Consider the following 17,090-nt stretch of genomic DNA (forward strand, 5'->3'; position numbering starts at 1 on the left):
CTGAAAAAGGCCGAGTTCTGGCTGAATCCCGAACCGAATCCTGGATTCGGTGCATCCTTAGGGGAAGTACTGCAATCTTTTGGTTCCTCCCTGTGGTGTTTTCTGTGTCTTTGGCACGTAGATAGCCATAAAGCAATACTGGCAATAACCAGAAGTTGGTGGTGTGGCGCTCATAGGCACATACCCCAAGACAGCGTGGATGTATAATCCAGTATGTCCCAGCAGGGCATCATATGACCTAAAAGTTCTCTCAATGGAGACTAATCATTTGCTTTAATACTTCATTTCTAAGTAAGATGCAGTGGTCAGCAATACATTAGGAGGTCTATTTATCAAAATTTGAATTTGTGAATTTTTTTACAGAAACTTGATTGAAAAAAATAACTAAAAAAACACTCAAATGTATCAAATTCATATTCTACTCATCATTTTCAATAGGTCTATAAACTGAAAAAAACTGCTTACATTTAGCCTAGGACAACTTCAATTGACTTCTATATGGACTCTCAAGCTGTCACATGCTGAAATTTTATATTCAGTTTTAATTTTTTGTGCTTATAAATACTGAATATTCAAGTTTTGGGAGCAAGTTTTCATGTTCATGAGTTGTAGTACAAAAAAAATGTAATTGTGTGAAAAATATTAATTTGAACATTGATGAAAAAACGTCCTATGACGCTGCATCATAAGATATATATAGGAAATAATGTATACACTCTTGTTAAATATAGGAGAGTTAACGTCACTGAGGAGCGGAGATTTAGAGTAAAGCATTACCCTTTGGAGTTTCTTCATTTAGTGCTTGAAGAGCTTGTATATTAGGGTTCCAAATTCCTGTAATCACATATGCCTTACAATCAGTGCTTTTCCCCATGGACTCCTGTAAATGAGGGAAGAGGAGGAATTAGAGCACTTCTTAAAATACTTACATTATATTAGGTGTTAAAAAGGTAAAATAAAACCATTTCACTAATTTAATGGCTAGCAATAACTTTACATTTAAAGAACAAATTACAACTTCCCATGCAGCTTCACATGATGCTTCCCATGCAGCGTCAATTTAATATTAACAAATTAGGGATCTGTGGATCAACGCCACTAAAACAACAAGACATGTTATCCCTTGCCTGCTTCATTTGCATTTCATTGATCTGACTGGCTGATTCTAGCCAGCCAATCCTATCAAAGATATTCAAATAAAGCAGGAGAGGTAAGGCATACACAGTACCGGCTCAGTTTGAATGGATAAATGAGAACAGGACCTGGCCTTGTTGATGAAAAACAGTCAAAGGAACAGTTCAGTGTAAAAATTAAAAAATAGTACTGATACGTATATACTGTGCAAAATAAAAAATGTTTCTAATATAATTAGTTAGCCAAAAATGTAATCCATAAAGGCTGGAGTGACTGGATGACCAACATAACAGAACTTTGCTTTTCAGCTCTCTAAAGCTGGCCATAGACGCAAAGATTTTACCTCAATATCGGACGAAGGATCGTACATCCTCATCTTCCGACCTGCCACTAACCATTCAGACCAAATAAAGCAGAAAAAGAACAGATCAGCTGATGTTCTCACCCTACAGCAATCGTACAAAAGTTTATGTCCGACCAAGCAGGTGACGGCCTCCCACTGAAAATCATCTGATTGGCAATACATGTAGAGATCTGATCTGCAGCCGACAAAAATTTTCGAACCTGTCCGATCGACTGAACAATCGATCGGCATGGCAAGATAAATGTCGGAACACTCCAAACACTATCGGAAAATCGAACGAATCGAGGATTCGCAAGATCGAATTTGTGAGTCTATGGCCAGTTAGTCAAGGACTTTAAGGGGGGCCACTTGGGACATAACTGTTCAGTGAGTTTGCAATTGATCCTTATCATGCAGCTCAGATCCAAAAGCAAACAGTTATGACCTATGTGGCCCCCCCTCAAATCTCTGATTGGTTATTGCCTGATAACCAATCAGTGGAAACCAAGACAGCAGCAAAGCAGGAAGAAGTGTTCTGGCTATTATATTAGACATCCAGTCACTCAAGACTTTATATATTACATTTGTGGCTAACTAACTATATTGGAAACATTTTTATTTTGCACAGCCTATCTATTTGCCTTGTTTTTTTTTACACTGAACAATTCCTTTAGCAAAAAGTTAAAAAAGACAACTAACTACCATTTAAGCTGTTACAGCTTTAAATGCATTACTGAACAGGGCTCATTCATCCACATGCACTGGCCTTGTAATAAGGTACAGAAATGCTGGTCTAAAATAATAAAACAAGAAAAACCCGCGGCGCTATCAGAGTGTTAAATACTCAGCAATTTCTAATAAAAAAACCAAAGCTCACCAAGTATAAAAATTGACCTGGGTGCAAAGCAAGTCTCTAGAGGGGTCAGCCTTCTCGGCACATTTAATCAAACAATATATAGGTAGTTCGCACTCACCAATGAGGATAGGTGGCCGTGTGCAGCATCCCGAACCCGTAGCTTAGGGTGAGATGCAAGGAAATCCTGGAATGAGCATGCACTCCTGCAACACACCAATTCGGATAAAATTTGATCTTTATTCCATGAATGGTATGTCCTTCATCTGTTTTTATGTCCTATATCTGTTTTAAATTCATGGAATAAAGATCGAATTTTATCCAAATTGGTGTGTCGCAGAAGTGTGTGCTCATTCCAGGATTTTCTAAAATAATCAGCTATAAAAATCAATCCTGCTGATAGATAATATGCATTTAAAGGAGAAGGAAAGGCTTGGTGCACTTGGGGGTGCCAAATGTTAGGCACCCCCAAGTGATTGCATTGACTTACCTGAAACCCCGGGCCAGTGCTCCTATCAGCAGAAAACTGCACAAGCCCGGGATTATACCAGTGAGCACCACAGAGCGATCTTCTTCCACCTTCTTCTTTCTTCAAATTTCCCAGGGCAAACATATTCGCAGTGCGCAGCCGCACAATGAAAGAGGAAGATGGAAGAAGATCGCTCCATGGTTCTCATTGGTATAACCCCAGGCCGCTGCAGTTTTCTGCTCATAGGAGCACCGGCCCGGGGTTTCAGGTTAAGTATATACAATCACTTGGGGTGCCTAACATTTGGCACCCCCAAGTGCACCAAGCCTTTCCTTCTCCTTTAAGAGCAAATGAACCAACATACTTTGCTAAAATAATAAAATCACTTATATACATGCACAACTAAGATATACTGCCTGATTATGTATTAATTAATAGGATGGCTTCACACAACTCTCCCCCCCCCAAAAAAAAAAACATGCATGGCCAAAGTTCATGCATTGCCTCTTTTTCCGTAAATCATCATTTCAAATTGGACAATGTTGTGGCAGTCCACACGTCTTGAACCAGACATGTATAACGTCATGTACTAAATCCTGTAACCTTGTATAAATGCATAGTCTCTAAATGTTTCTGTGCTTTGTAGTACATTGCAATCGGTTTGAAAATAAACCCTGAATTTAAAAAAAAAAAATGTAGAACACTAGTCTGAACCATCCATAAAAGGATTAGAATACCCTAAACACATAACTGACAGGAAAATGATTTTACCATATCAAGTAAGTGCATGTCACTGTTCTTCACATTCCTGCCTGGACTCAGCAGCATTCCAAAGCATCTAAAGAAATAAAGATTATATAAATCCAGTCTGTATTAAAAAGTTAAAATAAACATGGATGCCATGTTTTCAATGCAATATACTATAGGCGTTAAAAGGTAACTGAAGTAGGGCAGTTGCACATGGCAAGCACACTCATATGTAGGACTGCAGGGGCTCAGCCAAGCACAGTGGAAGGTTCAATATATTTTCCTTAAGACATTTATCTGCAATATCTCACATGGCAAAGCATTTTTAGTAAACGTGAATTCCAATTAAGGGGAGGTCAACTTGATAAAAATGGCAAAACTCAATAGAAGATGCAAAATAAAATCAAAAGCAATTTACCTATAAATTTATGTCCATTAATTATGAAAAAAGTAGGAGTGCTTTTTATGGGGCAGGTTGCGAAGGGTACTTCACATTTGAAATTAGACTTTTCGAGGGTTATTTACTTACAAGGGACCTATTTATTATGTTCTGTAAAACAAAATTAGGCGAGAAAATGGTATAAGAAGCAGTGTAACATAAATGGTGAATTTATCAAGGTGAGTTTTATTTTAGGCAGTGTGAAGGGAAGATTTTCAGCCATTACTTTATACCCCTTCAGACCATTGTAAAGGTAGTAATAGACACAGAGATTGGCTTGTTTGGCAAGGTCATGGGCCTTGAGGTGGGAGATATATCGGGCTGATCCAATTGTTGGGCCCTAGGTCTAGGATCACTCGCTGAAAATACAGGTGGTCAGATTTTTTTTTAAACTTGCTCAATCAACATCTGGCAGACTTTTGTGTCTAATACAACCTTCTCCCTGCTCTATTTGTATGTATACAACCATCTATAGTACAGTGCTGCAAAATATCCACATTATAATTAAATGCTAATAGGAATAATCATAATATTAATATTATAATAATAATATTGTATTCAACTCCTGCATTTTAACATTTTACAGCTCAATTAATGATTTTGTTTCATTCTTTCAGAGATTTGCTCCATATTTTCCAGGTTAGTTTAATGAAAATTATGCATTTCTTTTTTCAAACAGTGCAACAAATGGATTTGATTATAGCTTTGACTGGGCTGTCGTAGGACTTTCACTTAGCCTTCACTTTCCTGAGTCACTCCAGTGTTAGTCTGGCTTTGTGTTGGAGATGATTGTTCTGAAAAATGGACTTTCATCTAAGGTTCTCCTGCAAAGGGATTAATTCTGTTGTCTTTGGATGCCTGGCCTGGAGAGGGTGGTGTTCAGGGTTACACGTACAAGTTCAAATACTTGTACACAAGATTTACTTCACACAATGTGAAGTAAATCAAAGTCCTTACAATATTCCACAGGTGCTCCGTCTTAGCACCGCAAACAACGATATAGTTTATCCAGAGGTGTGGAAAGAAGGACGCAACTACAGGATTCCTGCTAATGTGCTATTTATTAGCCACACAACATGTTTCGGACAGCATGTGTCCTTTCTCAAGTGTGAACACAAGTGAAAAGCATACAACATATAAAGCCACACAGTGGAGTAAAAACACACCCACTTCCACCTGGCACCTAACTAAGTATCAATTAGGCACAGAAATAAGATGCACTGTGTTAGTGTCAATATAAAAATATAACGTTGCAAAATGTCATACAGATACCGGTTGACTCTGAAAAGGATCCTGAAAGTTAAAGAACATAACATTTAGACTGTGATTAAAATATATAAAGTGCATATCCATATATAAACAGTAAAAACCGTTTTAAAATGATTAAAACCAATAGAAACTTGATATAAGGAGTAAGAACTGCCCACACAGGGCCTACTTACCCTCAGACGCATCCAGCCTTACATAATAACAATATATATGCTGTCCCTGCCCAACTTTAAATACAAGGCAATAGCTCTTACCCTTGTGTGGAAAACGTAAGTTTTCAAAATCTGAAAAGAGAAAATTGTATTAAAATGGATTATAGGAACGGTGTTAAGCTCCAATGGTCATTTAGACCCATAGGTAGCAAAGTATTCATTTTTTTAATCCATTTAGCCTCTTGTTGAAGCAATAATTTCTGTAAATTGCCACCTCTTTTTGGCAATGTAATGTTTTCCAAAACTAGCCATTTTAATTGCATATGGTTATGTCCCAGCGAGGCAAAATGCCTTGATACAGGTGTATCAGATTGAGTACCTGCTTTAAAATTTCTAATATTGCCCCTGTGTTCCTTAATGCGTTCTTTAACCGCTCGGCAAGTTTGTCCAATGTATGCCATTCCACAGGGGCATTTCAGCATATAAACTACATTTTTTGTTTCACAAGTAGAGAAATTATGAAGACGAATAGGCGTCCCTTTAGTAGGGTGGTTGACTGTATCCCCTCTAATAATAGCGGAGCAACAAATGCAATTCAAACAAGCAAATGTTCCTCTTTTCGGAGGACCCCAAAATAATTTGTCCTTTTTTTGTGGGGCAATATCAGAGGGACAGAGAATATCTCTGAAGTTACGACCTCTTGTATAGCTGAATATGGGACTGGACTTAAAGAGGGCACCGTACTTAGGGTCCTGTTGTAGAATGGGCCAATATTTTTGGACAAGATTTTCAATTTGTTTACTCTGTCTGCCATATTTGGACACAAAAGGGATTCGATCAGACTTTTGTCGTTTATTATTAGACTGTTTCAACAATGCCTGTCGATCCATTTTATCAATGTCATTCTGTATTGAACGCAATTTAGAAACCTGATAACCACGTTTAACAAATTTATGTGTAAGAGAATCAGCCGCCTTCTTATACTCAGTGTTAGTAGTTGCTATGCGGCGTGCACGTAGATACTGACTCTTTGGTATAGCATTCAAAATACGTGGATTATGGTAGCTCGTGTGGAGCAAAAGGGTATTGCGATCTGTAGGTTTTGAATACATTTCAGAGGTAATGACATTGTCGCTAATCCTAAATTTAACGTCCAAGAAATTTAATGAAGTGCTGGACCATTCTCCCGTAAACTTTATGGTAGGGTGGAATAGGTTAACTGAAGATAGCATGTTATTAAAATCCTCTTCAGAGCCCTGCCATAAAATAAGAATGTCGTCCACATAGCGCCAATACTTAAAGATGTATTTATTATAGGGACCCTTTAGAAAAATTTTTTGTTCCAAATGGTGTACGAAAATATTGGCAAGGGAAGGAGCTACGGACGCACCCATAGACGTGCCTTGGCGTTGCCAATAGTATTTATCCTCAAATCTAAAATAGTTTTTTTGTAACACCAATGCAAGGCAGTCCAGCAGAAAGAACATTAAATGATGTTCTATGTTAGTTTCTAACAGGGAAGCCTCTACACACTGTAATCCTTCATTCTGGGGAATAGAGGTGTATAGGCTCTGTATGTCTATGCTACAGAGGTGTAAATCTTGATTGGGCAAGATTAAATTATTCAATTGTCTAAGTAGATCAGTGGTATCACGTAAACAAGTTGGTATACAACATACTATGGGTTGCAAATATTCATCAACCAACTTTGATAGCGGTTCTAATACAGAACCAATCCCAGAAATGATCGGGCGTCCTGGTGGATCTACTAGGGATTTGTGAATCTTGGGAAGTAAATGTAGAATTGGTGTACGCGGATGGTCAGTAATGAGAAAATTAATTACGCCCTGTTCCCATGCTTCAGTAACCAAATGATCTACCTCATGTTTAATGGACAAAACAGGGTCTATAGAAATTGCTTCATAATGTTCTAGTACAGATAGTTGTTTATACGCTTCCTCCAAATATTGAATTTTATTCATTACCACGATTGCTCCCCCTTTATCGGCAGGTCTAATTATAATTAAGGGATTATTAGTAAGGGAATGTAGTGCCTCTTTTTCCTTTCTAGTAAGGTTAGGCTCATAAGAGCGGGCACCCCTTATATCCCATATTTTTTGAACCTCTTTCCGAATAACGTTTTCAAAGGTTACAATAGCAGGATTATCAATTGTGGGGTTAAAAGTTTTGGAAAACATTACATTGCCAAAAAGAGGTGGCAATTTACAGAAATTATTGCTTCAACAAGAGGCTAAATGGATTAAAAAAATGAATACTTTGCTACCTATGGGTCTAAATGACCATTGGAGCTTAACACCGTTCCTATAATCCATTTTAATACAATTTTCTCTTTTCAGATTTTGAAAACTTACGTTTTCCACACAAGGGTAAGAGCTATTGCCTTGTATTTAAAGTTGGGCAGGGACAGCATATATATTGTTATTATGTAAGGCTGCATGCGTCTGAGGGTAAGTAGGCCCTGTGTGGGCAGTTCTTACTCCTTATATCAAGTTTCTATTGGTTTTAATCATTTTAAAACGGTTTTTACTGTTTATATATGGATATGCACTTTATATATTTTAATCACAGTCTAAATGTTATGTTCTTTAACTTTCAGGATCCTTTTCAGAGTCAACCGGTATCTGTATGACATTTTGCAACGTTATATATTTATATTGACACTAACACAGTGCATCTTATTTCTGTGCCTAATTGATACTTAGTTAGGTGCCAGGTGGAAGTGGGTGTGTTTTTACTCCACTGTGTGGCTTTATATGTTGTATGCTTTTCACTTGTGTTCACACTTGAGAAAGGACACATGCTGTCCGAAACATGTTGTGTGGCTAATAAATAGCACATTAGCAGGAATCCTGTAGTTGCGTCCTTCTTTCCACACCTCTGGATAAACTAAGTTCAAATACTTGGTTGTGTTTATCACCATGAATATTTCTGATTATGTTCCAAATAATATAGATCCAGAAATACAAAACTTTAAGACCACAGGCACTGGGTGTGTCTCCAACTTATTGTGTGGGGGCAAAATCAATTTATTCAAAAGAATATATCTTCATGCATTTCTTTATTTGCTGCAACAAGCCACAATATGGATCTCCCTACAACTCTTCCAATAAGAGTGACGTTTATTGCCCCAGGACAAAGTAGGATTTGCACACCAACGCTTGTCTTTATTATTAGGCATGTCAATTAGCTCTATTCACATCTGTAATGCCTCATATAGGAAAACTAGTCTGTGCTGCAGACAATATGGGCAATAGCCACCAACCTTTTTACAAAGCCTACAACCAGCCATTGCCTTGTGAAGCCGAGAAGACGAAATTAGAAGCATCTACTGGCAAAGATTGGGGGTCCAACAGCAAAATGACTTACTGCTTAATGAAGTTTCCTTGACCCTAGCAAGTTAAACTGAATCAACCAAATACTGGATATTATCGCTCCAACTCCTACTGTCATGCATTTACTGCTCAATTCAGCTCTTGAATTTTGCCAAGACCTCACTCACGAAGACAGGCTGTGGGAAACAAACTCTAAAAAGTTTGTGTCAAACACATAAAAAGTGTTAATATCTTCTTTAGATGCTCCATTAGTGAAAGCTAGGACTAAGATATCCCCTATCCATAGATATCCCTCACCTAGATGATGAAATTTGGAAGAATGTGACAGGAAACTTCTATAGTTTTCTACTCTCTACCAGAGGTAAAATGAAGCAAATTAGAGTAATACATAGAACCTACATCATTTGGTTGACAAATTGTTTTCACTTATTGTTGTCATGCCCCACAATATATTGTTTTTAATCCAAAGTAGTAGATTTTCTTTCCAACCAAATCCTGTTACCTGGATTATTGTCTCCCAAGTATGTATTGCTGGGACTAGTGGATGAACTAGCACCCCTTATTATAAACAGATCCTAGATGAGAGCACTACTTTTCTGTGCAAAAAATATGGTGAATAAGTGGATGAGTCTACAATCTGCCACAGTACAACAATTAGGGATGCACCGAATCCACTATTTTGGATTCGGCCGAAACCCCGAATCCTTCGCGGAAGATTCGGCCGAATACCGAATCGAATCCTAATTTGCATATGCATATGCAAATTAGGGGTGAGAAGGGGAAAACATTTTTTACTTCATTGTTTTGTGACAAAAAGTCTTCCCTCCGCCCCTAATTTGCATATGTAAATAAAATACATATGAAAATTAGGATTCAAATTTGGCCTGACAGAAGGATTCAGCCGAATCCGAATCCTGCTGAAAAAGGCCGAATCCTGGATTCGGTGCATCCCTAACAACAATGGGACAAATTAGCAAATGATAGACTTCTGGTAATAATATAGACATAGTTTGCTAGGCACTGAGCCCAAAAGTTCAATTAAATATAGGGACCCTGGTTAGATGTTGGCCTGAGACAGACACCTTTGTGTAGGCACAAGACCTATATGATACAGTTTTAACAATGCCTATTGTTATTATATTGATTATAACTATGGATAAATAAAAACCTTAAAACAATGATCAACCCCTTTTATGAACTATAATGGGTTGCTGAAGAGAAGGAATAGAGGATATATATAGGACAGAGCATAGCTGCTTATTGCCTTATATTGCTATCTTCAAAATACAAAGAATTATATAATAAATTTACCAAAAGGTCACTATGACATGAAAACTTACATGTTAAAGCTTGTTGGGTTTATACTGAGTGGATGAAAACAAAGAAAAATATGGAGATGACCCAGGCACATTTTTGTGAAGCGTGACATGTGACCAGCGTAAAATGTGTTGGTACTGTATCTCTAGAAATATGATGAGTTTCACAGTATGATTAATAGTTAATTTCAATACAATTGTATGGCTGAGTGTCTGAGCCAAGAAGGATACATCAAACATCTGCTGCCTTGTAAATTAATTTTTCACGGATTAAATGCATCTAGTAATAATTATAACCAATTCACTCACAAATGAAAACACAAAAAGAATCTTTAATGATTTTCTAATAAAACCAGTCTCTCCTAGGGCATATATATATATATATATATATATATATATATATATATATATATATATATATATATATATATATATATATATATATATATATATATATATATATATATATATATGAAGAATGACTGTGTTTTTATCACAAAAACATTCTGCTACATTTGACATTGTTTTCCAAGCTACTGGAAATGAAATGATTATTTAAGTTACTTGACTGTCTATATTTTTCATGTGGTGGAACATTTTTTATCCTATTAAAAGGGCCAAATACACCTGTGTTCATCCATGGTCCAACAAATAGATGCATGTTGACCATGCATTAGAAGCAGATGCAGGTCTGCCGTCCATTTAATGCATTCCCCTGATTTCTGACGATTTTGTACTATTTGCCGGCAAAAATCAGATTTTTAAAGAAAAATTATAATATTCTGTTCTAGAAGTTAATTTCTCCTCTGCAATATGTTGTATATGCTCTGCTGTAGTTACTGTGTGTTGTGCAGCAACTTTATTGAGTTTTCCCTGCAGATTAGCTGAGGTTTATAGTAAAGCCCTGCAGATCACATGGTGCATGCCAAGATGGCTGCTGTATGAGAATTCTGCACAGCCTGAGCATCACCCTGGTACCTGATTATGAGTTTCTCATTACAATGCAAGGAGATTGTTTGTTATCTAGTAATGGTTTGGTAATGTATTTTGTGCTATACTGCATACTCCATAAGGTTGTGCACTTCACCTTAAAGGAGATAGAAATTTTTTTTGCTTGGGGTGCTGAAAGTTAGGCATCCCCCAAGTGATTTTATTTACTTATACAGTGTTGGACTGGCCCGGAAGGAAAAAACCCTCATGGGCCCCCGCCGGGCCATACCCCCTCTCCCCATATTTTGAATCCCCCCAAAAAAATAAAGTTTTGGCGCCATTCGCGTATGCGTGCCAGGTGGGGAGCGGGCGGGGGGCCCTGGACAGTGGTCCCGGTGGGCCCCCCAGTCCGACCCTGTACTTATCTTACACCCTGGGTCAGTGCTCCCATCAGCAGAAAACTGCACTGGCCAGGGGTTCTTCCAGTGAGCACCATAGAGCGATCCTTTTCCTGCTTTTTCTTGTGACTGGGCATGTGTAGTAGTTTGAAAAGCTGAACTTTAACGAAAAGGTCGGCTATTTCATTCTACTGCAAATGCATTTGCCCCGTGATATATGAAGAACGAAGAAGTGAAGAAGACGATCGTTATGTGATGCTCGCTGGCAGAACCCCAGTTCAGTGCAGTTTTCTGCTGATAGGTTGGGATGTAGCGAACGTCGGAAAAAATGTTCGCGAACTTCCGGACAAAAATGCGAACGGTTCGCGAACGTCGCGAACCCCATAGATTTCAATGGGAAGGCGAATTTTAAAAGCTAGAAAAGACATTTCTGGCCAGAAAAATGATTTTAAAGTTGTTTTAAGGGTGCAACAACCTGGACAGTGGCATGCCAGAGGGGGATCAAGGGCAAAAATGTTTCTGAAAAATACATTGTTGACACAGCGCTGCGTTTTGTGCTGTAAAGGGCAGAAATCACACTACGTCACTCAGGTGATGTTTCTGGACACGGAATGTGAAAAAGCTCACACAGCTAGGTGGCACTTGGTTAAAGACTGGGCAAACAATGCCTGCAAAGGCAACGTATACAGTAGTGGATACGGAATATATTATTGCTGCTGTAAAAACATCACTCAGGTGATGTTTACGGACACGGAATTATTATTGTTATTTAGACAGAATGTGAAAAAGCTCACACAGCTAGGTGGCACTTGCATACCTCCCAACTGTCCCTCTTTTGACCACTCAACCCCCTGTCCCTCTTTTGTACTGGAAAGTCCCTCTTTTCTCTGCACTGAACAGCCAGAAAAAAAACCAGTTTCTAACTTAATTGGCTTTTGGCAGAGAGCTCAGAACAGCTAACAGGTGCAAATAAGATACTTTGTAACAATTTTGACTCTGGTTGGTGCTGGTGGTGGTGAACTACTAGGAGGAGCAGCACACCAGTCCCTCTTTTCTCTGCACTGAACAGCCAGAAAAAAAACCAGTTTCTAACTTAATTAGCTTTTGGCAGAGAGCTCAGAACAGCTAACAGGTGCAAATAAGATACTTTGTAACAATTTTGACTCTGGTTGGTGCTGGTAGTGGTGAACTACTAGGAGGAGCAGCACACCAGTCCCACTCCCCAACACAGCTAGACTAATAGCACTGGGCTCTTATAGTAGCAAAGTAAAAAAAGAAAAAAGAAAATAAAAGCAGCCCTTACAAGGACTATTGGGTTATTACAGCAGTCAGCAGATGAGATCAGAAGCAGTGCCCACAGCAGCTACATACAGAGCACTGCAGTAGAAGGTAGATTACTAGTCAGCAAAGCTACCTAACCTAAACTCACTGTCCCTCAAATCCCTGCAGAGTTCTGTCCCTACAATACAGAGCAGTATCAAGTAGATTACTAGCCAGCAAAGTTACTATCAACTGTCCCTCAAATCACTAAACAGCTCTCTCCCTACACTAGCTCTTCCAAGGACACACAGGCAGAATGAAAAAACGCTGCAGGGCTTCAGTTTATATATGGAAGGGGAGTGGTCCAGGGGGTGTGGGGGTGGTCCAGGAGGGAGAGCTTCCTGATTGGCTGCCATGTATCTGCTGGTCTGGGGTGAGAGGGCAAAAATAAGCGCCAGCTAAGGCGAACCGAAATTGGCGAACGTTGCGCGACGTTCGCGAACATTCGGCGGACGCGAACGGCCGATGTTCGCGCGAATTAGTTCGCGGGCGAACAGTCCGCGACATCCCTACTGATAGGAGCACCGGCCCGGGCAGGCCCGGATTTGTGGAAAGGCCACCTATGCCCGGGCCTAGGGCGGCAGGATTTTAGGGGGGCGGCATGCTGCCCAACCACACCCACATTTATTCAAAAACACTGGGGATGAGCAGTAGATACAATCATTTTTTAAATTTCCCCATTTCTCCAGTGCAGATGATGAAAATTTGCACGAATAAAGGGGTGGGGACAGGGGCGACGAACGGCAGTGGGCCTAGGGTGTCCACTATGTAAATCCGGCCCTGGGCCCGGGGTGTCAGATAAGTAAATACATCCACTTGGGGGCTCCTACACAGACTTGCTGAATTGTTTTTTGTAGGGTGCTAGAACAGACCTTCATCTGACCAGGACTAGAGATTCACCTCTCTACATGGTCCAAGCAGTGGTGGTCAAACTATGGGGAGGGTGGAAGTTTAATTGTACAGGCTGAAACATCTTCCATTATGACTTCCAATCTTCTTCCTGGTGCTACTGTAATTAAAGCCAGTGACCAAATAGCTAAAATGTCTAACCTGTGAGGTGCAGTACAAAAAAGCACATCATATAAAACTACAAAAATTCAAGATGAAAACTACTTGAACATAGTCTTAGGGGCAGATTTATCAAGGGTCGAATTTCGAGTTTATGGGAGTTTCTAAAAACGCCCATCAACTCGAAAAAAAAAAAAACCAATCGAAATTTATTAAAAAATTAGCAATAAGTGAATAGGATTGAGCTGTAAATTCGAATCGAATTCGATTCGAGGCTTTTAACCCAAAAAACGAATTCTTTTCAAAAGTCCACCAAATGACTCCAAATTGGTTGTAGGAGGTCCCCCATAGGCTAAAACACCAATTGAGCAGGTTTTAGATGGTGAATAGTAAAATTCGAATTCTTAAAGTGACAGCACATGGTACATTTCAAAATTCTAATTTTTTTTTTTTAATCGAATTTGGACTATTCCCTAGTCGAAGTACAAAAAAATAACTCAAAATTCAAATTTTTTAAATTCGAAAATTCAACTCGACCTTTGATAAATCTGCCCCTTAGAGTATGACTGTATACACCATACCAAAAACGAAGAATGCTCCTTTAAAGAACAATAACTCTGGTCTTTCGGTGGGCGGCCCAAGATGCCGAATGCATTTTAAACAGCTCCTTATTTCTCCAACCCAAATCATGCCCCATCTGCCAATAAGATACCTTATTTAGAGGTAACAAAAAACCTGCTGCATGCTGCAGACATGAGCCTCGCCCCCATGCCTGCAAACTCTATCAGCGGTTTCAGCCATCGCCACTATACAAACAGCTGCTTAGAATGCTAAATTCATTCTTCAAAGTTGGAAAAATTTAAACCAAACTGGTAGCCTTTGCCAACTATCTATTACTTTTCATAGACTGCATATATTTCAGTCAGGATAGTGGAAACAGAAAAGTGGAAAGTAAAACTGTTATTGTAGATGGTTAACGAAAAAAACAATGTCAAGGGAACTGCATCAGTTTTAGAAGGCTATCCTTGCCTTTAAATTCTATGTTGTAAATACTGCATGTTTTGTAAAATTCTGACAACTGTACATTATTATTCAAGAGCTCTGTCTGTTATCCTGTAATAATACACAAGAGCCATAAGTCCTGGAAATTATATATTTATTAACAGTACTTATTAGTGTAATCAATTATAATTGGTGCTTAGTGATGTCATTTCTGTCACATGACTTACAGAAACTTGTGTATTAGAATAATTATGAAGATGTTAAGAGGCACATTTATCAAGGGTCAAATTTCAAATTCATGTTTTTAAAAACACCCTTAAATTTGATTGAATTCGAAATTCAACTTAGGTAAATGTATTGGATAAAATCGAATTGTAAAAAGACGAATTTAAACAACCTGAAAACTCAAATCAAATTCAATTCTAATTTGCTCACTGGACCTCTCCCACTGACTTATAAAGCAATTCGGCAGGTTTTAGATGGCGAATAGTTGATTTTGAATTCTTAAAGGGCCAGAGTCGAATTTGACAGTTTTGACCATAAAAAAGATTCGAATTCAAATTTTCAATTTGACCCTTAATAAATCTCCCCCTAAGAGTCACCTTGGAGTTCCATGACCTGTATAAAAGCACTGCCTTGTGACTTATGTATATATGATCATGAAACTCCTAGGTGACTTAATATTCTTATAATTCTACAATAAAGGGTATATTTGTTCACTAGCTAATAATAACTGAAGTTACAGAAGGTATTTTTCTTGAGGATGATGAATGCAAACAAGTTTTGGAATCAGGGATAGATGAGCAGTTTTGCATGAAAGGGCTGATTTGCTAAATTGCACAAGTTCAGTTGCTAGAAAGAACCAATCAGGTCTTTGTTTTAATTATTAACATCTAGCTGCTCCTTACTTCACATGAAATTTTTGCACAAGCCAAAATCAGTCCCACAGTGTCAAAAGCTAAACATATCTCTTATTTTCTAGCCATAACCAACATTTCATATTTATTTTCAAGTCTATTGAACAGCTCTTTAGACAAGACCAGCACCTGCTGGGTTTCTAACACAAAAAAATGCTATGATTCCACCTCATGGGAACAAAACTGCACAGGAATAACATGCCAACCTCATGTCAGCCACGCCCTCCCGACGTGTTTCGCATTATCGTGGCTAGTGTTGGTCATATACCCATAAACTTATTTTATACATGATACAGGGCTAATCATTTGACCATTTATATTAAAACCTCACCACATGGTCACTAGAATCTTTCAAACTTAATGGACTTTGGTCCTTTTTTGAACCCAACTTCACGCAACCATGTTTGTGATGGACCATATATTTAAAATTTAAAAATGGCAATTTTCCATTTAGGAATACCCAGTGGGACTTTCTACTAAAAAAGTATTTAGTTATGAAAATGGTTAATTTTGATTAAGCAGGGTTTTACATAAGATATGTTTTATAGGATATTTAGTTATACAGATCTACATTGTTTAGGGGTATAGTATTCCTTTAAAACAAATGAATGTTAATTGTTAAAGTGCTAAGAAAAGTATTCTAGTTACATTTACATGCACTTAAGTTTATTATCCATTAACCCTTGTTCTCCATTTTGCACTCAATCAGTAATGTCAAAGAGACCTACCATGTAGCTATGGGCACACAGGCTGTTGCAAGCAGCTGTCAGCCTGTGTATTTTTGCAGGCTGAAAGTAGCAGATTTGCTCAGTGCCCCTTCTCCATTGATTTGAATCCAATCAGCCTGTGTGCGGTCACACACGGGCTGAGGTCAGTCCAAATGCTGAACTCAGATTCAGCTCCACTGTATGTGACCACACACAGGCTGATCAGATTCAAATCAAGACATTTTGGGAGAAGAAGGAAGAGAAAAAACACCTCTATTAAAAATTAAGAATGGAACTAGCATTGGCGTTAGTATACAAATTAGCAAAATCTCCCAAGTTGCCATGAAAGTCAGTGTTAGTCAACTTGCTTCAAGATGAATGGAAAAATGTGATTTGTGATTTATTTGCCACAACTAAAATGGGACTTTACCCACTTGAGATTTTTTTTTTAAAAAAAATACGCATACTATTGTCGAGAAAAATAAAAAAATGTAGGGGCTTAGAAAGGTAGAAAACCATAGAAATTGTAGCTTGTAGCTTTACTTATAATCTTACCTCTCCACAAGTAATTCTTTGTTGGACACCTGCTGGATAGTGACCATCACTTTCTTTTCTATTCCCTGTTTCAGCTTAAAGTACAGTTTATCTCGATCTTTTGGAACTGGACTGCAAAAGAGGAGTTTTATTTAAACAGTATTTAAAATCACACATCATCAATCACATCATTAACACA

At 38.3% G+C, this 17,090-nt stretch overlaps 1 protein-coding gene across 1 annotated transcript in view; it reads right to left on the reverse strand.

The window, feature by feature from the left end:
- Nucleotides 1-17,090, reverse strand: part of rabgap1l.S (RAB GTPase activating protein 1-like S homeolog) — a gene marked incomplete at its 5' end in the record, with an annotated part of 148,777 nt that overhangs the window by 117,524 nt on the left and 14,163 nt on the right. The window contains 2 exon segments of the mRNA NM_001096453.1: nucleotides 778-880; nucleotides 3,571-3,637. Of these exon segments, the coding sequence (NP_001089922.1) occupies nucleotides 778-880; nucleotides 3,571-3,637 (170 nt within the window).

This window comes from Xenopus laevis, chromosome 4S, assembly GCF_017654675.1.
Source record: "Xenopus laevis strain J_2021 chromosome 4S, Xenopus_laevis_v10.1, whole genome shotgun sequence".
NCBI classification, from domain to species: domain Eukaryota; kingdom Metazoa; phylum Chordata; class Amphibia; order Anura; family Pipidae; genus Xenopus; species Xenopus laevis.